Source organism: Mauremys mutica, chromosome 21, assembly GCF_020497125.1.
Source record: "Mauremys mutica isolate MM-2020 ecotype Southern chromosome 21, ASM2049712v1, whole genome shotgun sequence".
NCBI lineage: Eukaryota > Metazoa > Chordata > Testudines > Geoemydidae > Mauremys > Mauremys mutica.
The window spans coordinates 10,674,921-10,695,014 of NC_059092.1; the positions used below are offsets into that span (position 1 = coordinate 10,674,921).

At 40.7% G+C, this 20,094-nt stretch overlaps 1 protein-coding gene and 1 long non-coding RNA gene across 5 annotated transcripts in view; one reads left to right on the forward strand and one right to left on the reverse strand.

The window, feature by feature from the left end:
• LOC123354189 overlaps window positions 1–20,094 on the reverse strand; it is a 34,979-nt gene that overhangs the window by 13,422 nt on the left and 1,463 nt on the right. The gene's annotated exons all lie outside the window — the stretch shown is intronic.
• On the forward strand, window positions 5,337–13,872 carry RBP7 (retinol binding protein 7). The gene is made up of 4 exons (XM_044995947.1): window positions 5,337–5,514; window positions 9,505–9,683; window positions 10,007–10,108; window positions 13,627–13,872. Exons 1-4 carry the CDS (start codon window positions 5,442–5,444, stop codon window positions 13,675–13,677), a joined length of 405 nt encoding a protein of 134 aa, XP_044851882.1. The 5' UTR covers window positions 5,337–5,441; the 3' UTR covers window positions 13,678–13,872.

Genomic DNA, 20,094 nt, shown 5'->3' on the forward strand with positions numbered 1-20,094 from the left:
TATTCTTCATGAAAGGACAGCCCAGCTTCAGAAACTGGGCCCAGCTACTGGTTTAATGGCTAAAGGTTAAGAACAGTGTCATTGTGCAAATTATTCAATTGGGCCCTTTCTTTGGAATGAGGAATAAGATTTGTGAGACATTTGATTTCTGAGCCAGAATTTCTATAACTGGAGGGGAGGAAGGGTAAGGAGAGACTAGGGCTCCAATGTAATCTACACATGTAATTTTTCTTTCCTAGAAGTCTGGTTCTGAAGTGAGCATAGCAAATTGGGTGTGTAAATTAGAACAACTCTATAAATGTCATGCTGGTGATTTCTACACTCCTCTCTCTCCATTTTGTGTGTGACTTAAGTGCCTTATCAAAAGTTCCAGGGCTTGAGGAGCTATTATTCAGATAGTATGAGAAAACTGTTGAACTGCATCCTCCACAACAGTGGTCTGTCATACTGACCAGATCAGATATGCTATCAGAACATGAGATTCTCAGTGCTCTGGACAAGGTGAGCAATGCATGGCATCTCCACATGTACACAAAAATGCTGGAATTAATTTATGCTTTAGAGCCTCTGTGTGCTGCTGCTAGTTCCGGTTTGCAACCATTGGTTTCTTCAGAGCATCTATACTGTATTTCAAAGAAATCTTTGTGATAAAGTGAGCACATTACCTTAAAGTGCACTTCTGACTCTGAAAAGTGACTGAAATTGGCACTAAGAGGTTCCATGTTTATTTCTTCTCAGTGATTTCCAGATCTAATGTGATCTGTTTATAATTAAAAATGTTTGTTTCTCACTGGCAGCTATGCAAACTCACCTTGGACTTTGATAGTCAAGCTAGGTTCTTTCTAGCTCACGCATCATCATAGGTAATAAAGATACTGTAGGCCAAATCAGTGACATCTGGGCAGTCCCACTGCCTTAACTGGGCTAATAGATTGGAATTTAAGTAAACAATTTTACTGATAATGTCCAGGAAGGTACAGAATTCACCTCTATCTCTCTCTCAGCTATGTTCGTTCTGCAGGACTGACAGGAATAAAAAGCAATAAAGATTTAGCTTAGTCATTAAAGTGATCTGATGTGACCTGGAATACACAAGCAGAACAGACATTTTCTGTGAGAGAGTGCTGTTTATAGTTACTGTTCAGAGTAAAATTGCACTTTAAGTCTGAGATTTACTTTGTAAATCATGATGCTGGTGTGTTTTGTGATACTTTATTTATATAATTCAAGAGAAGCGTTGTGCACTAAACAGAATGCTCTGTAGTGGCCTGGTCTACACATGTTATATTTTGCTGGTCTTTCATGCAGTTATGTGTAATAGGTGTTTCAATAAAAATTTCGGTGATAAGCAAGTGTGTTAATTTGTTTAGCATTTATAAAATGAATCAAAGTCCGGTAGCCTAAATCTTAGAAGCTTTTCCACAGGGACAATCCTTAACCCAGCACAGAGTATCACCAATAGCAATGGGATTCTGCATGAGTGAAACAGTCTGCCTATGCAGAGCAGCTTGCTGGACTAGAGTCATAGTTCTATTGTGAATACTGATCATTCCTTTCTATTGTACCACTAGAACCCACAAACCAACACAGCATCAATTTCTACTTTGATTACCCAATCTTGGTCCCAATAAAATCAAAACTCCTGTTGACTTCATTGAGACTAGGATGTGGCATTTTTATAATTAATTTTCTAGCTATGAGGGCTTTTTGGAATAGCTACCTTCCCCACAATAACAGAGATGTAGCTAGTGAGTATGGGTCAGTGGGTTGCATTCTTGCCTCTGGGCAAAATGATCCCACATTAAAACATGATATCAGACAAAATGTGACACTGTTGTGTTGAACTATTAAAGATGTCATCTTTCTGAGAAGTTGCCAAATTGAGAGTTATTTTGCTATTCCTGTATAGGCAGGGCAATAACTACTCCAGTATAAGTCACTTTTATACATAACTCTGTGTCCACATGGAGTTATACAAGTATAACAAATTTAATACAAATATCACACCCCAACCTAAAAAGTTATATCAGTAAAATTTTCAAATGCTGACCAGCCCTAAAAGACCCCAAAAATATTTAAAATCTAGTATTCACACAAATAATCCAGTTCACTGAATAAATTCAAATAACAAATACATTTACAGGAATTATAATCTGTTCACAGATGTGCTGCAAGTGGGATAAAAAGGCTAAATTTGTCAGATGAATTATTCATTGTGCTCAGCTGTACTGTATTATGAGAATATTATGTTTATACTACACATTTCATTCATCCAGAAGAAGCTTAAAATATTTTACAAACAATATGTCTGCTTGGAATCACTTTATCTAATACTGAAATGCTACTATCTCCATGCCTAGCTGTGCACAGCAACACTACACAACAGTACAGAACTTTGAAACTACAGGGGAATTTATGGGGCAGAATGAAATTACTCATATTGGAATTTGTCCAGCACGCTGGGCTATGCTTACAAAAATCTCCATGGGATCCATAATGAGCTCAATTGTAAAGGATACTTTTTTATGTCTCACCTTAAAGCTGGCAATTCAAGCAGTATAGCCTCTGTACCTAGGCTTATAGTTTGGTACTGATTTAAAGGGAAGAGCTCCACCTACTGAACTATTAGCATAACTTTCTACACTATGTAAGTTTTCTCTGGAAGTTTCCTATCTGTCTATGTTCTTATGCAGCACCCATCACCATAACATTTTAAGCCCAGATCCTTGAAGGTATTTAGGCTCCTAACTTCCATTGATTTCCATGGAGGTTAGGAGACTAAATACCAGTGAGGCTCTGGGTCTTATGCCCTTCCAAGCAGTGACCCAGCTGAACCCTCCTTATTGTGGGAGAGAAGCCTGGAAGGATTACGCCAAAATAACCCATGATCCATCTATGCAGAATTTATCTTTCTAAGAAGCAAGAACAAAGCCCTTTTTGGTTCCTACATTGACCACTTAATAAATTATATGTAGAATTTAACTCTTTGGGGGGAAATGCTATTTTATAAACTACAAATTGTTTGTCTGGGTCATTCCCTGTTACACTATATGCTAGAGAACAATACCATTTTCAGCAGAGGAAGAATGCCTTGGTATCCCAGTATTCTACTTCCATGGTCACATGGGTCAAGTAGGCACAACTGTTAGCTCCAGAAATGTGGTTAGAGTTTTGAAACCAGGTTTGTGAAATCCTGGCTCTCAATTCAGCAGCAGCTAAATAAATATAGTAGTTGGGACTGTTTCCTCATTCAAGATTCTGACTAATAAAAATGTCAATTTCACCATTATTTTTTGCTACAACAGCAGCACAGTCTGGGTTAAAGTTTAATAGCCACATAATTTTTCTTCTTTCAGATATTTATAGGTTCCTCTGTGGTGCTCATTGCTATAGCATCTGAATACCTCAGACCTGTGACTAAAGTAATCCTCAGAACACATCTCTGAGATAGGAAAAATATTGTTATCCCCATTTTACAGATGAGGCAACTGAGGCACAACAGTTAAAATTATCTGACTTTCCCATACACATATCTTTCATGAACTCTGGAGCTCCTAGCCTCATTCTTAATCCACTAGTGATTACTAGACTAGAGTTTCTCAACCAATAGGCTGCAACTCTCAGGGGGAAGTAGCAGGAGTTGCAAGATGTAATAAAAATGTCAATCTAAAGTAAAGAAAATCTTGCTCCCTATACAGTCCTATACTTCAAGGTCAAGTGTCTCAAAACACACACAAATAGTATAGGCTTATTGTTATAATTCATATGTTTTATACTCATAGTAAATGTAAGGTGGTCACGAACATTTTTTTGCTTTGAATAAGAAGTTGATAACCTGCAAAGAAACACTGTTAGACCATACTGCCTCCTGGCTTTTATTTATATAGACAATGGAGAAAGGTCACTTCACAACAGAAAAATAAAGGAATCCAAATATTAGAATCACCTCAATTCCACACATAAAAGGGGTAAGGGCTTCCATCATCTTCATTCTCCCAAGGTCAGTCAATTACTACATGCCTGGACTCACATTCCCCTTTCCATGCAGAAGGACTTGCTTAGCAGAATACTGATTACTTTAGCTACTGAAAAAGGTAAAGTCCCACCACCTAAGGAAAAAGGATTCCTTGCACTCTATCCCTCTTCCTCCACTTGAAGACAGGAAATTCTCTACTGAAATCACCCTCTGCTCTGATCCTTATGTTCTGTACCTCCATATGTGGCATTTGATGTAGCATCACAGGGATGAATTGTTAAACATATCCATGTTATCGTGTGCATTCCCTTTACTTGATCAGGCTTTGTATGTATTAAAGAACTTGCAGGTCATGTCTTGTATCTAGATACAAGACAGCACTTTATACTTTTATTATTATTATTTCTGAGAGTTTTAAAGTGTTTTTCAAATATGGACATTACTATTCACATTTCACATATGGGAAACTGAGGCAGGGTTACAAAGAAATTCAGTGACAGAGTTGTGAATTAAATCTAGGTCTCTCGACTCCCATTTTCTTGCTCTGACTACTAGACCCACTACCCATCTGACAGTGTTCCCAGACTGAGGACAGGGAAAGGATTTGAGCAAGAAAAGTGGTGATCAAAGCTACTGCAATCACTGTGCACACTGGCAACACAGCTGGATTCCAGGTTGTCTTGGTCATAATTCACAGCATAAAAAGGTCTGAGAACACAGAAGAGGAAACTGAAAAACACAGAGGTTACATGATCAAGGTCATTCACTGTAGAGCCAAGAATCAGAATCAGGTGCCATTTTTTTTTGCTCTAACCACTACACTTTATTGCCTTCTATTCCCATCCAGACATCCAGGAAAGGCATTAATATAATTATTTTGTCATAATTCAGAAACAAGAGGAATGTGCACTGTAGTTTCTAATACTGTGGCAGGGAGCTCACCTTCCTCCCCCTGATATAAGGTCATGCACAGCATAAGGATCAGTCCTTTGTGCCTCTATTAGCAAGTCATATTTATAATAAGGAGATTAACTTTCCCCAGACTCATGTAGGTTTCCAATCTAGGAGCCTGGGTCTGATGCACCTGCACTGGCCCTCACTTACTAACTACAAAATCTGTCCCTGATTCCGCTCTTAAACTGAGGGGGGCAGGGAGTGACCATGAAAAGGTTAAACTATTCACTCGTTTCCCCACTGTGACTCATGGGCCAGTAACATTTGCTCCACACAAAGATTTCAGACAGTGTGAACTTTCCCCTCCAATCCCAGCTGAAGCTAATTGTACTTCCACCCCCCTCTTCCACTTCTTGTTTGGCCAGTGGCACATCCCCACGAGCAAGGCTCCCAGCTGTAACCCCTCCCACAATTCCCCTCATATAGGGCCTAGCTGGGAGATACCCTCTCTATCCTCTCTGTGTAGTCAGTGTGCACTTCCCTTTGGGGGTCTTGATCTAGCAGCCTAGCCATGCCTGTGGACTTCAGCGGCACCTGGAATCTTGTGAGCAGTGACAATTTTGAAAGTTACATGCTGGCTTTGGGTAGGTGAAAATGATAGAATTCTATGCACAGGGGTTTGAACTCTGCTAAAATCTAGCTGAACTTTTCCTTCTCTGTGTGGGGAGAGGGGGCAATTGTCTCCTTGCAGGAGGACCCAATTTCCCCTTTCTTTCCTTGCTATAGGCAAGAAAAGGGCTGGCTAGTCCCTCACTGGCCTGCCTGATCAGTGTATGGTGTGGGATACAATGTAACTAATCACTAGTATGCTGTTACTTTCAGGAGTCCTTGCTCCCTGTAGTGAAACTTGATATCTGTCCTTGGTTGGTGTCTTTCTCATGAGGACTTAGCAGTGCTGCTTTACTTTGGGGGGAGGGAGGGATTTCTTCAGCTGTGTCCCCTCACATTCTCTCTTTTTAATATACATGTTATCTGCAAGAATAAGGCTCTCTTTCAAAAGTGCTCCCCACAATAAGATGTTCTACGTCCTTACTAGGGCTACAAGGAAGCTATGAGCTACTCTCACTTTCTCTGTCAGTGACAATGTCCTTGACCTTCCCTATTGCTAAATACGTTTAAATGCCAGTCCTCTAATACAGCAAGAGTTGGGTCTAGCAGACCACTGCTGCAAAATCACTAACTGTGGTGACCCTAAATAGTGGTCCTTTCTCTGGTATGCTTTAGGCCAGTGATTCTCAACGGGCGGGGTGGGGCGGATGTGAGCAGGCTTCAGTGGGGCTTCCAAGCAGGGCCAGCATTAGACTCTCTGGGGCCCAGGGCAGAAAGCTGAAGCCCCAGTCCCTGAGCCCTGCCACCCAGGGTTGAAACTGAAGCCTGAGCAATGTAGCTTTGTAGGGGCTCCTGTGGTATGGAGGCCCCAGGCAATTGCCTGGCTTGCTTACCCCCTCCCCCCAACACTGGCCCTGTGTTTTTTCTGTGCAGAAAAGCAGTTGTGGCACAGGTGGGCCACGGAGTTCTTGCAGCATGTTGGGGGAGGGCCTCAGAAAGAACCTAGAACAGAAAGAACCTTAAAGAAGGTTCTCAACCTTTTTTAACTTCTGAAACTAGCATCTGAACTGCTGATAAGAATGGGGACGTACCAATTATATGCAATAACAAGGAGAATGTGGGAGAGGAACTAGAAAGGGCCTCAGTGCTATAATAATTATGTAATGTAACAGCAAATGTAGGCTGTGCCTTTAGACCCTTAACAAATCTGGGAAACTTGTGGTTTTTTTTGTAAACTCTTAAGGTGTCAGAAGTGTGCTGAATGGCCCTGACTCTTTCCAACAGTTATACACTCAACTTAAATATATTGCTTGGTGTTGGTCTTAGCATCATGTTTCCTATCCTACAGGAAAATTGCCAATAGATGCAAATAGTTTTTTAACTAATTTGCAAACTGGACACCATCAGATTAGACCTGAATAAAGACTGGGAGTGGTTGGATTATTACTAAACCTAATTTCCCCTACTGTTACTCCTACCTTCCTGTCAACTGTCTGAAATTGGCCACTCATTACCACTTTAAGTTATTTTTCCTTCCTTGGTATCCTGCTGTTAATGAAATTGTCTTGTTAGACTGACCTCACACTTGGTATGACCACTCACAGGAGCAGGTATAAATACATTAAAAGATGTATTTTCCACTCCATGCATCTGATGAAGTGGGTTCTAGCCCACACAAGTTTATGCCCAAACAAATTTGTTAATCTCTAAGCTGCCACAAGGACTCCTTGTTTTGCTGATACAGACTAACCTGCCAATGAATGTTCACCCTGCCTAAATAGGGGAGTAGACACTTGCATGAATCCCCTTGATGAATGGGAGTTCATCTTCTCTCTCTCTCTCAAGAGGGAATTTTGAGGAGCAGCTGAGTTAAATGTAATGGCTGCTCCCAAAAGACTTATTAAAGCCAAGTTGTGCTGAAGTGAGTTGAAATCACCCTTGCAATAAATGGCTCCAGAAAGTTGTTGCAGCAGAGTAATCTTGTCAGGATTCTCTGCCTTTATTGCAAACAGATTTTTTTTCCTTCTCTTTTTACTCTAGTTTGCTCTTTCTAGTGGTTGTAGTATAGGTTACAGGGACAGGAGAAAAAAACTAGGTCAACTGATTGCTGGGAGGATGACCCTAGGAAAAAATTAAGCAACAGAATTAGGAACTGAAATTTTTCCAAAGCGTGGAACAAGGCTAGGGTAGATGACTTGACAGCCCTTCAAAAAAATAACTTGAATGATGCTGCTGAGAAAAGCCTGGATACTAACACACTAGTTTTTCAACTTTAACCATAAGATGTCTAAAGGTACTACAGTTTTTTTCTTCATTCCTTCTGATATCTAAGGTTACATGGTCAAATGCTGCAGCATAGTGATCAGCAATATAGGCTACTAGTACAGAGTTGTCCCTTCTACTTAGGGACAACTCCATTGTAAAGTGGTGTGTATAAACATGACCATCTAATTGACTTATTGGGTTTGTGTGGTCTTTTTATCTTGGATGTGGTGACAGACCATGTCTTTAGCCTGTGATGCTTGAATATAACCAAAGCAGCGGGTCAGATAGCTTCACATATCAGAGCTTCATGTGAACCATGCCAACTGCACTGTTCCTAGGCAGCAGAGAACTAACACTTGAACGGTCTACACTCAGTAGAAATGGAAGCCTTATTGTGGCTCTCTCCTTCTCTTAAGAGTTTGTATTCTGAGCAGGAAATTGGGAGGCCATGTCTTGACTCCTAGACCACATGGCACATACAGAAACAAATGTCTGTCTTAAAAAGATCATGTGAAGAAGAAACAGTCTCTGGAGTGTTAGCTTGAGCTGAATGTCTCCATTGCCAGTGAACTTAAACACTAATGCATGTAGTGTTCTGAACTAACAGCTCAGGGATACAGGCCCTTGCCAGTGGCAATAGGCACTGGTTAGTTGTCTCATGCTCCATATGAAATGAGTCTGGTCTTGCAGACTTGCTACTGATCAGCAGCTGTTGCATGGCAATTGGTAGTCCCTAGAAATGGTTAGAGTTTAAACTCAATCAGCCTGGTAATGGTCGTGGCATGTGAACAGTTAAAAACTACTTAAATCCTTAAATTTCTTTCCCTGTGGAGCATGGGTAGCAGTAGTGCCCTCTCTACTTAGAGAGCAAGTACAGACACATAGTACCTTTTAAAAATGCAACATTATTCTTTGAACTACTCAACCGAATGGCTAAGTGGCTTGGTTTGGCTGCCAAAACCATAAGTGTCTAACTCTCTGCTTTTGACAGCCCCTTGCCATCTACTGATTATAAATGCTACATGTGAGGGAAAACATTGTGCTGGTAATCATCCAAAAGATGAACAGGTGAGGCTGAACAGGTCTTTAATGGAGCAAATAACACTATATAATAGGTATCTAAGCTACAGTGGGTACCTCTTGCATAATCTGGACAGGGAGATGTGAACAGTTCCTTGTAACAAAGGAATAACCAATAACATGGAGAGCTCTGACCCCACAGTTAGGAAGCCCTGTAGGACCAAATTCTGATTTTTTTAATTACACATGCAGATCTCATTTGATGTCAACTTTAGCTGGGTCAGCATAACTAAGTACAGGCTGAACTTTACCTTAGCTTCCACCACAGCAGTAGCATCCATTGGGTTGAACTAGTAAAGCAGAAGTCAATATAGTAAACACCTGTGCCAGCACTGGGACACTACTATGACTCACCAATAGTGTAAGGTGACCCATCTAGTGGAGACTCTCTCCTGTACCAGGCTAATCAAATCCCAGGAACTTAGCTTGGGAGTTGCACTACACTATGCAGTCCATGCTTGTGAAAGAGTAAAATACTAGGCAGACACATTGCTGAAGAAAACTGCCTGAGAGAAGGGGCCTTTCATCTACTTCTGACATAGAGCCGCACTAGCAGCACCCAGACCTAGACTGGCTCTAGGAAGCACTCTTGTGGGCAGCGCTGATTAGTGTAGCCTGGGTCTTGTAGGCTGGCAAGTACCAAAAAAAAAAAATGCATGATGTTAAATCTCTCTCCTAAGGTATTGACTTTGCAACTCGCAAGATAGCAAAAATGCTGAAGCCACAGAAGGTGATTGAACAGGAAGGTGATTCATTCTCCATCCAAACCACCAGCACTTTCAGAAGTTACTTTGTCCAATTCAAAATTGGAGAGGAGTTTGAAGAAGACAATAAAGGCCTAGATCATAGAAAATGCAAGGTAAAAAAAAGGCTGTACTTGCTCAAATCACAAGGCAAAAATCCACCAAACTGCTTCAACTGACCAACGATGAATTGTTAGTGTTGAGACCTAAATGTTGTTCTCAAACTTATTGAAGGAACCCTCAAATTTTTTTGAGGTGGGGGTAGGGACTGCTTGTTTACTCCAAGGCATGTGAGATTTAAGGTAGCCCACTTTCTACAGAGCATGATGTAGAAGCACTAACTGTGGGGAGCAACTCTCCCTGGTAAGGGAGAGGGGCTACAAGAATGTGGTGTAAGACTAAAGTTAAGTCTCTCTCTCTCTCTCTCTCTCAAATGCAGAGTGTGGTTACCTGGGACAATGACAAACTTGTTTGTGTCCAGACTGGTGACAAGAAAAACAGGGGCTGGACTCATTGGATTGAAGGAGATCAGCTATATCTGGTATTTAGTTGGATTCCAATTGTGAATTAACTTCATGGCTCTGCATGAGGGATTTATACTGTTGCTTTGATTTGGGTTAACTGATATGTTCCCATGCAATTCTCTGCAGTGGATGCTAGGGCTTACTAACATAAACATTACCAGGAAAGGAAGAATCTACATACATGTGGTTGGTACAGAGGGCAAGGACCCTACTATCTTTACTAGAGAAGAAGTCTCTTCTCCTAGACTTCTGAAAATGGCTTGGAAGCATTTCAGTATCAAAATATCTGACTTCTTTTCAGTTTCAATCTTGTATCTGGGCTTGGCATTCCTGAACTTCCTCTTCTCGAGTTGGTACTCTTGTCTATCCACCCTCTAGTTTGAGTGTCTATCTCTGTGCAATCTCTAGGTATTGCAAAAGGGACAAAAGACTTAGAACATGTGTCAGAGGGGGAGCCGTGTTAGTCTGGATCTGTAAAAGCAGCAAAGAATCCTGTGGCACCTTATAGACTAACAGATGTTTTGCAGCATGAGCTTTCGTGGGTGAATACCTGCTTCGTCGGATGCAAGTGGTTGCATCCGACGAAGCGGGTATTCACCCACGAAAGCTCATGCTGCAAAACATCTGTTAGTCTATAAGGTGCCACAGGATTCTTTGCTGCTTTTACTTAGAACATAACACTAAATATTAAGAGCTACTAGACTCCCCGCTTCAAGCATTGCAAGAAGGATATATGAGCCTTGGAAGAGAAATGTATGTAAACTTCCACCCTCTTCACTTGCTCCATTAGTTCTCAGGGTAGTATTCTCCCCTCCCCAGTCCTCAAGACCAAGTGACCTCTGCAAGATGAGGATTGTCTGTCTGGCACAAGGTGGCCAACCTTCTTCTGAGAAGCAGCCAGAATTTACCAATGTACATTGCCAAAGAGCCACAGTAATAAGTCAGTAGCCCCAATCAGCTTCCCCTGCAATCTTAGTGCCTCTCACCCACCAGCAGCCCTGCCAATCAGTGCCTTCCCTACCCCTTGATCAGCTGTTTTGTGGGATGCAGGAGGCTGGGGGGGGGCAGAAAGGAAGGAGGGCACAGCAAGCTCAGGGAGGGAGTGGGAAGGGGTGGAGTGGGGGCAGGGCCTGTGGCAGAGCCAGGGGTTGAACAGTGAGCACCCCTGGCACACTGAAAAGTTGGAACCTGTAGCTCCAGCCTCAGAGTTGGTTCCTATACAAGGCAGGGCCGGCTTTAGGAAGTGCAGGGCCCAATTCGAACAGTTTTGACAGGGCCCCGGCAGGGATAACTATATATTAAAAGAAAATGTAAAAAACACATGGGGCTTGTACTCACCGGGCGGTGCTCCGAGTCTTCGGCGGCGGGTCCTTCACTCGCTCCAGGTCTTCGGTGGTACTGAAGGACCCGCCGCCGAAGACTCGGAGCGCCGCCAGGTGAGTAAAAATTAAAAAGGCGCCTCTAGCCAGGGAAGGGATTCTCACTGGGCGCGGGGCCCTCTTAGGCACAGGGGCCCGATTCAGGGGAATTGGTGGAATTGGCCTAAAGCCGGCCCTGATACAAGGAGCAGCATATTAACTTCTGAAAAGCCACAGGTTGGTCACCCCTGCATTAGATTAACCTATAAAACAGGAATCTCTGTGTGGGGGGAGGGGGCGCAGGAAGCATTGAAGAGAATGCAGGGGACTCATAAGAAATACAGCCAAGCCCTCTGAGCCAAGTTCTCATTCAGAAAAGAGGTGGGGGTAGGTGGAAAGAGTGGGCCAAAACCCAGGGAAGGGATAGCAGTGATGTAGAGAAATGACCACTCTACCTGTGGTACTTATGTGGCCCCATCATCATGGTATTAGAATACCTCACATCACAGCCCCGCAGTCAGGTAAAGCAGTGCTGTTGTTCCCATTGTACAGATGAGGCACTGGGGAACACACTAGAGTAACCAGATGCCCCAATTTTTATAGGGTCCATCCTGATCTTTGGGGCTTTCTTATATAGGTGCTTATTAACTTCCACCCCATCCCAATTTCAGACTTGCTGTCTGTCACCCTAGGGGACACAGACTAAAAGCCAGATCTTCAAAGGCACCTAGCAGGGGAAAACGTTGTCCCTGAGTCAATGCATATATGACTAACTCTGGATAAAATGGCTCAGATATTTAAGTATGAAGTGTATAGTTGTTGACCTGACATGTTCACTGTGATGTTAATATCTGAGTGGAGACACTGATGGCAATAGTTTTATTTGATTTGTTTAGAAGACTTGACCCTCCAACTTTCTTTCAAGAGGAAGAACTGTCCAGAGCTCCTGTGCTTTTCCTTTCCTGTGTGCAGTGGACCTGAGACCTCAGAAGTCTCAATTTTTTTCCCCTCAACTTAAAATTTGGAGTTTTCTTGGTGGTTGGTTTTAATATTCTCCTGTGAAAACTGCAACTCAAGAACTGCAGTGTTTAAGAGCCTTTTGGAAAGTAACTAGCCTCTAAAGAGAAGGCAGTGTTGCCAAATCTCATGATTATTATCCTTAAAGCTCAGACTCCTGGGGTCAAGTGGCTGTGATGACTTCATCCTTCATTCTTAAAAGTTAAGTTTCTAGCTCTTGTGGCTGTAGGAAACAACATCAAAATGTGATGCCAGTGCACTGTAAAGGCTCAAAGCAGAATATAAATAAAACCACCAAATCTTTTACACTTTTTTAAAGCTAATCATTTTTTGAGGCTGATTCATAGTATTGCCAACCCCAGGTACTTTTTTTTTTTTTAAAACATCAGAGGGGTAGCCGTGTTAGTCTGGATCTGTAAAAGCAGCAAAGAGTCTTGTGGCGTCTTATAGACGAACAGACGTTTTGGAGCATGAGCTTTCGTGGGTGAATACATCCAACAAAGTGGGTGTTCCTCCACGAAAGCTCATGCTCCAAAACATCTGTTCGTCTATAAGGTGCCACAAGACTCTTTGCTGCTTTTAAAAAAAAAAAGTGACTAGACAGTGTCACTTTTCACTCCTGTTTAAAGTTGGTTTCTAGTCTTTTATTTGTAGTGGGTAACACCCCTAGAGCCCCAGGCAGCTGCAGCATAAATGCATGGGGCCTTGCCCTATTACAGGGGTGGGAAAACTACTGCCCAGAGGCCAGATCTGGCCTGCCAGTCACTTTAATCTGGCCCTCAAGCTCCCACTGGGGAGCAGGGACAGGAGGGCTGCTCCACACAGCTCTTGGAAGCAATGGCATGGCCCCCCTCCAGCTTCCATGTGAAGGGGCAGAATGAAGTGGGGATGATTAGCAATGAGCATGAATAGCTGCATCTTGCACTTGTGCCACTTTTGAATTGCAGTGTGCTTTTGTTCTGGAATCCTGCTTGCCATAACCCACTGTAGATCAGTGTAAGCATAACATGTGTGGGTACTAGTTGCAGAGTGGCAGCAACAGCACAAGCTCTACATGATGCTCATCATGACTTGCTTTAAGCCAATTCAACTTGACAAGAACCTGTCAGGTTGACTTTTGCTACATAAGTTGAATAACATTTGTTCTCCCTTCTTGTTAGGAGCTCCGCTGTGAGGACCAAGTATGCAAACAGGTTTACAAGAGAGCTTGACTTAGTCCAGCCTTGACTGACACTTGAAAAGCACATCTGTACAGAGCAGACCTCATGGAACTTATTTCTACATATCTGTAGGTCAATACTAAGCATCTCTTGATCAGGCATGTCTATTTTTGTACTTGATCAGGAGAAGATGTAACTGCCTGCACCTGTGTTGCAGTTCTGCTCTTAATAAACACTTGAAAACAATCTTGTCTGACTTGTACTGCTGTCATTTGGGGGTGTAAGAAAGGGAGACTGTCAGGTAACTCAAGCCCCATCTAACCCTCAGAACTATGCCAGCATACCCACAGCCATCTAGAAGTTTCCTATGGATTCAAAAGGTCAAGATAATATCAAATCACCAGTTATGATACTGGGAAGGTCTAACTTCCATGGCTTTATACCACCTATGGCAGTGCAGAGGGTCCAGATCACAGCTCATGAAATGGCAGCCTCAACTACAGTACTTCTGTAAAAGTACTTCAACCTCCTTTTTGAGGAGTGTAACAATGACCTGAAAGGAACAAATCTGGCTGAGGCAGTGGGTATTCACCCACAAAAGCTTATGCTCCAATACTTCTGTTAGTCTATAAGGTGCCACAGGACTCTCTGTTGCTTTTACAGCTACCTCTCTGATACTCTTCAGGAACATGCAGATCTCGGACAACATTGATGCTATAATACTTAAGTTCCTTTACTCTAGTGTCTGTCTTGCCTATTAAAAATAGGCTTAAGAACAAACTTTCTCAACAATTGGAATGTCATTAAACAACTTATTCAGCTAAGCTATGGCAGGAGGAATTGTCTTAGTTGCAGGTAGTGTTAACAGCTATTCAGGACTCTGAAATCTCATTTGAATACTGGAAACAAAAATAGCTGTGGTAAAGATCCAAGCTTTAGTTAACCTTTAAGGACTGCAGGGTTTCTGCAGCAACCCTAAATGCAAAATTTTAAAAGGAGGATCAGAACACTTTCATGTTCAAATCAATGCAATCAGTCCAGTAAATTTATAATATCAGATTGGTGGAGCAGAATTACCATATTTATTTTTATACTGAAAACACAATTGCATTGTAAAGTTTTTTCTTCAGCTGTTGAAAATGGAAAGCTGCAGGTTTTGGCAATTAGGAAGACTAGTGGGGGTGCCTACCACCTGGGGAGATGTGAGTGGTAGACTGAGGTTGAAAATACAGCACAGATTAGTCAATTCTTAAAGGGTTGCCCTTACAACCACTGAGGTTAGACATAATTTTCAAGAGCATAAATTCTGCTGCCCAATGATGGGATGTGATGGATTTTTATAGCCAGACTACATGGAGACTTAATTAGCAATAAGTATTTTAAGAGTATTAGTTCTAGTTGACTAATGTAGAGGATCTAAAATTAAAGTAAATATTTGGGCTGTTTAATTGCAGTTAACTCACAATTAATTTAAAAAGATTAATCACACTGCTAAACAATAGAATACCAATTTAAATGTATGGAATACTTTGTTTTTCTACTAATTGAAATCAGTTTATATTTTTTATTAAATATTTGCACTGTAACAATGATAAACAAAAATAGCATTTTTTAATTCACCTCATACAAGTACTATAGTGCAATCTTTGTTAAAGTGCAACTTACAAATGTAGATTTTTTTATCACAACTGCACTCAAACAAAAAAGTAAAACTTCAAAGCCTACAAGTCCACTCAGTCCTACTTCTTTTACAGCCAATCACTAAAATAAATGTTTGTTTAAATGTACAGGAGATGTTATCCTCTTGTTTACAATGTCACCAAACAGTGAACAGGCATTTGGATGGTGGCACTTTTGTAGCTGGCATTGCAAGGTATTTATATGGCAGATATACTAAATATTTGTTTGCCCCTTCATGCTTTGGCTCCCATTCCAGAGGACATGCTTCCATGTTGATGATGCTTTTTTTTAAATAAGTGTTGCAATTTTTCCCCTAAGGAGTTCAATGTTCCCTGCAAGAACACATTCACTGCAGATTTGACAAAACAAGGTACTAATGTGAGATTTCTAAAGATAGCTACAGCACTCAACCCAAGATTTAGGAATCTGAAGTGCCTTCCAAAATCTGAAGCATGCTTTCAGAAGTATTAAAAGAGCAATACTCCAATGCAGAAATTACAGAACCCAAACCACCAAAAAAGAAAATCAAACTTCTCCTGGTGGCATCTGACTCAGATAATGAAAACGAAGGTGCATTGGTCTGCACTATTTTGGATTGTTGTTGAGCAGAACCCATCATCAGCCTGGACCAGTGGTTCCCAAACTTTAACAACCTGTGAACCCCTTTCACTAAAATGTCAAGTCTTGTGAACCCCCTCCTAAAAATGAATATTTACAGGGATTTTCTCCTTTACCTGAGTATAAACTATAAAAGCAGTGATCTTGGAAATATAAAATTTGTTTTTGACATGCTTATTACACACTATATTACTAGTTATAGTATTCTTATTACATTATGAAAAGGGCAACACTCTTCCAAGATCTCACTTTCATAACTTGTATCACTTTGAATAAGCCTGTTATAAGACAAGGCTCCTAGGTTTCATCAAGGAGTATCAGATGTGAAACAGCATGAGGGTATTTAAGAAGCTAACTCAAAGAGTTCTTCCTACACAAGCATTCAGGTCTTGAGCAGTCCCAGCAAACAAAGGACGTTACAACAAAGCTTAAACTTGTTCTTCATAATCATTTTAAAAACAAGACCAGCTGCCTATTTTAAAAAATAGCAAAAAATATCCACCTCCCTTTCCATTTCTTATAAGGAGTCTTTAAGTTTAAATCTCCTCACTGTGATAGATATGCTTGCTTTGATCTGCTTAGCTCTTGGAAGTCCAGGGGCTCTGAGCTGCTTGCCCCATGCTGACCGGGGTCCTTAAGGCCATCTCTGTCTGCCATTCAGGATTTTTTTCCCAAGAACCCCCTGTAACATTTAATGAACCCCAGTTTGGGAACCACTGGCCTGGACACATGTCCCCTGGAAGGGTGGTTGAAGCAGGAAGGGGCATATGAATCTTTAGCACATCTGGCACATAAATATCTTGTGATGCCCGCTACAATAGTGCCATGAGAATGCCTGTTCTCACTTTCAGGTGGAGTTTTAAACAAGAAGCAGGCAGCGTTTTTGCCTGAAAATTTAAACAAATTTGTTTGTCGAAGAGATTGGCTGAACAAGCAGTAGGACTGAGTGGACCTGCAAGCTCTAAAATTTTACACTGCTTTAGTTTTTAATGCAGTTTTTTTGTACGTAATTCTACATTTGTAAGTTTATCTTTCATGATAAAGAGATTGCACTACAGTACTTGTATTAGGTGAATTGAAAAATACTATTTCTCTTGTTTTTTTACAGTGCAAATACTTATAAAAAATAAATATAAAATGAGTACTGTACACTTTGTATTCTGCATTGTAATCAAAATCAATATATTTTAAAATGTAGAAAACATCAAAACATGTCTAAATAAATGGTATTCTATTGTTTAATTGCGTGATTAATCAATTGTTTTAACTGACAGCCCTAGTAAATATTTATAACTAGCTAATGGTGGGTGTACATAATTACAAGTGACAAAGCAACAGCATATATTGCACTGGATGTCTTATTACTTTTTTGACTCAAATAGGTAAGACATCCTGTCTAAATCCAGATCGATCCAAAGACCCCAATCTTTCTACAAGGGAGCTGATTATTTGATCAGCATGACTAAGAACTCTGAACAAGGAGCTTTAGACTAAACCAACCTACAGTCCAAGGAGTTAAATTCTATATTTGCAGTATAGTTTCTCCAGTCTCCAAATGGTGGTACTGGAAAAGGATTTTTACAACATCTACTGCAGAGTAAGCTTTATTGTGTTCTGGCTTATGCATCAACAGAACTGTTCACTAAATCATAAGTGGAGGGCTAACTTGTTTCCTAGGTTACAGACAGACCAGGAAAAATGGGTTGCAGAGGCATCACTTAAGACATAATTTAGATGGTAGAGTTCTTATTACTTATGCTGCCACATGAGCAGAAAAGAACTATCACTCTAAGTTGAGTAGGGTAGATAGAAAAAAACATTGTTTACATATAAAATCAGCAAATTTAGGATCTGACATCCTTGAGAGAGAACATAGTACAAAACCATTTTCTTGGTCATCTTTTCAAATATCTACACTTTGAGTGTGCCAAAGAGTGGTGGGCAAAACTTTTCTTGAAGACCTTAAGACTTCCCTTTTTACAGTGACAGACACAATAAAAGTTTGTTAGTGTGTATGGTGTAGTTTGAAACAGACACAATTACATGGAATTGTTTCCTGTTGAGGATGGTACTTTTCAAATGGCAATCAAAACAAAGAAAAGAGCACTACTATTCAATATGTGGTAAAGACAGCAAAATTAGTCAACTGATGCAGCATAAAATAGGAGGAAGTCTGAGATTTTATTGATAGTGTTGGACACATGAGACAAAACTCTCCTTCCCATTTTAGTTAGGCTGATGTGATTAGCTTTAGTATACATTTGTTTTCCCTAAAGGATCTGCCTAAACCTATCTCCCAAGCGGAAAAACAAGTATAATAAAAATCCTGCCATGTAGCTGACAAAACCTGATACACCTTTCTATTGCTGAGCTACAACTGCTTTAATCTGATTAAAAAAAGACACTGATTCAAAGTCAAGATAAGTCACCATTACCCTAATTCAGTGTGGGTTAAACTTCAAAGCAGTGAACTAGCTCTGTCACATCCAGTAAGCAACTCACATGAAGGGAAATAAGAGGTTGCAAGTCACCCTAGATTCCCTACTCCGCTAGGTGGCATCTTTGCAACATGCTGCATCTTCCTCAAAAGGCTTTGGTTTGTATTAGAATTTATTTTTAAAGCAATACAGTACTAATAATAAATCCCACAGACTGTCAGCTTTAAAGTAATTATTATGTAAGAGGATTCTGATATTGCATTCTTGAGAATATTTTTGGTGCACAGACCTCCTCATAAGATTCCCAGGTGGCAAAGTACTACTATCAGAAAGTTCATATTGGCAGAATCAGGCCTTGTGCGGTGAAGAACCATTATTGGGAAGCTGTTACTATTGAATATACCAAAGAGCGCTCATCCAGGACAGCTAGGGGCGCTCCCATTACTACAGGCTCACTTAGAAATGTTATTTAGCCAGTGTTGCAATCAGATATATGCTGGGATACTCATGAGAGGATGGAGAGCTCTCATGTGCACATCCTAGACAATAGGAAATTATTGGTTAGCAACAAAAACAGAACTGCCTAACCAGATAGTACTTTTTCAGCAACATGCCAGCTGACTGAAGAGCCTTTAGATACAAAATTCAGCAGCTTGAGACAGTATGTGAAAAGAAAAAGGAAATAGTTTTACCCTCAAACAGACTAGGAAAGAGAGAAACTGTAAATAAATTAGGACACTATAAACTAGTCTACACTGTTCCTGAATGTTTTCTTTGCAATGAGAGAGGTGAGTTGTTGAGCTCTAGGAGCCAAGGGCAGGAGAAAAATCCCAAGGGAACATAAGAACATTAGAACGACCATATTGGGTCAGACCAATGGTCCATCTAGCCCAGTATCCTGTCTCTGACAAAGGACAGTGCCAGATGTTTCTGACAATTCGAGGGCCACCCAGAGCATGGGGTTGCATCCCTGACTATCTTGGCTAACAACCATTGATGGACCTATCTTCCATGAACTTCTCTAATTTTCTTTTGAACCTAGTTATATTTTTGGCCTTTACAACATCCCCTGTAAATGAGTTCCACAGGTTGACGGTGCATTGTGTGAAGAAATACTTTCTTATGTTTGTTTTAAATTTGCTGCCTATTGGTATCATTGGGTGAGTCCTGTTCTTGTGTTATGTGAAGGGGTAAATAACACTTATTTACTCACTTTCTCCACACAATTCATTATTTTATAGATCTCTATCATATCCCCCTTTAGGCATCTCTTTTGTAAGCTGAACAGTCCCGATCTTTTTCATCTCTCCCCATACTGAATTTGTTCCATGCCCTTAATCATTTTTGTTGCCCTCTCTGTGCCTTTTCTGATTCTAATATACTTTTTAAGATGGGGCAACCAGAACTGCATGGACTATTCAAGCTGCTGGGGTACTATGGGTTTATATAATGGCACAATGATATTTTCTGTTTTATGTATTCCTTTCCTAATGGTTCCTAACATTCTCTTAGCTTTTTTGATTGCCATTGGACATTGTGGATAGTTCTCTGAAAATATTTGCTCAATCTCTTTCTTGAGTTGTAACAGCTAATTTAGAACCCATCATTTTGTATGTATAGTTGAGATTATTTTTTCCAATGTGTATTACTTTGCACTTATCAGCACTGAAATCCATCTGCCATTTTGTCACCCAGTTTTGTGAGATCCCTTTGTAACTCTTTGCAGTCAACT

What these genes read in the sequence shown, in the direction of transcription:
- RBP7 (XM_044995947.1), top strand. Translation starts at nt 5,442, where the DNA reads ATGCCTGTGGACTTCAGCGGCACCTGGAATCTTGTGAGCAGTGACAAT. An exon ending in AAGTTACATGCTGGCTTTGG is followed by an intron (nt 5,515 to 9,504) that starts GTAGGTGAAAAT and finishes CTCTCTCCTAAG; the next exon opens with GTATTGACTTTGCAACTCGC. An exon ending in AAGGAGATCAGCTATATCTG is followed by an intron (nt 10,109 to 13,626) that starts GTATTTAGTTGG and finishes CCTTCTTGTTAG; the next exon opens with GAGCTCCGCTGTGAGGACCA.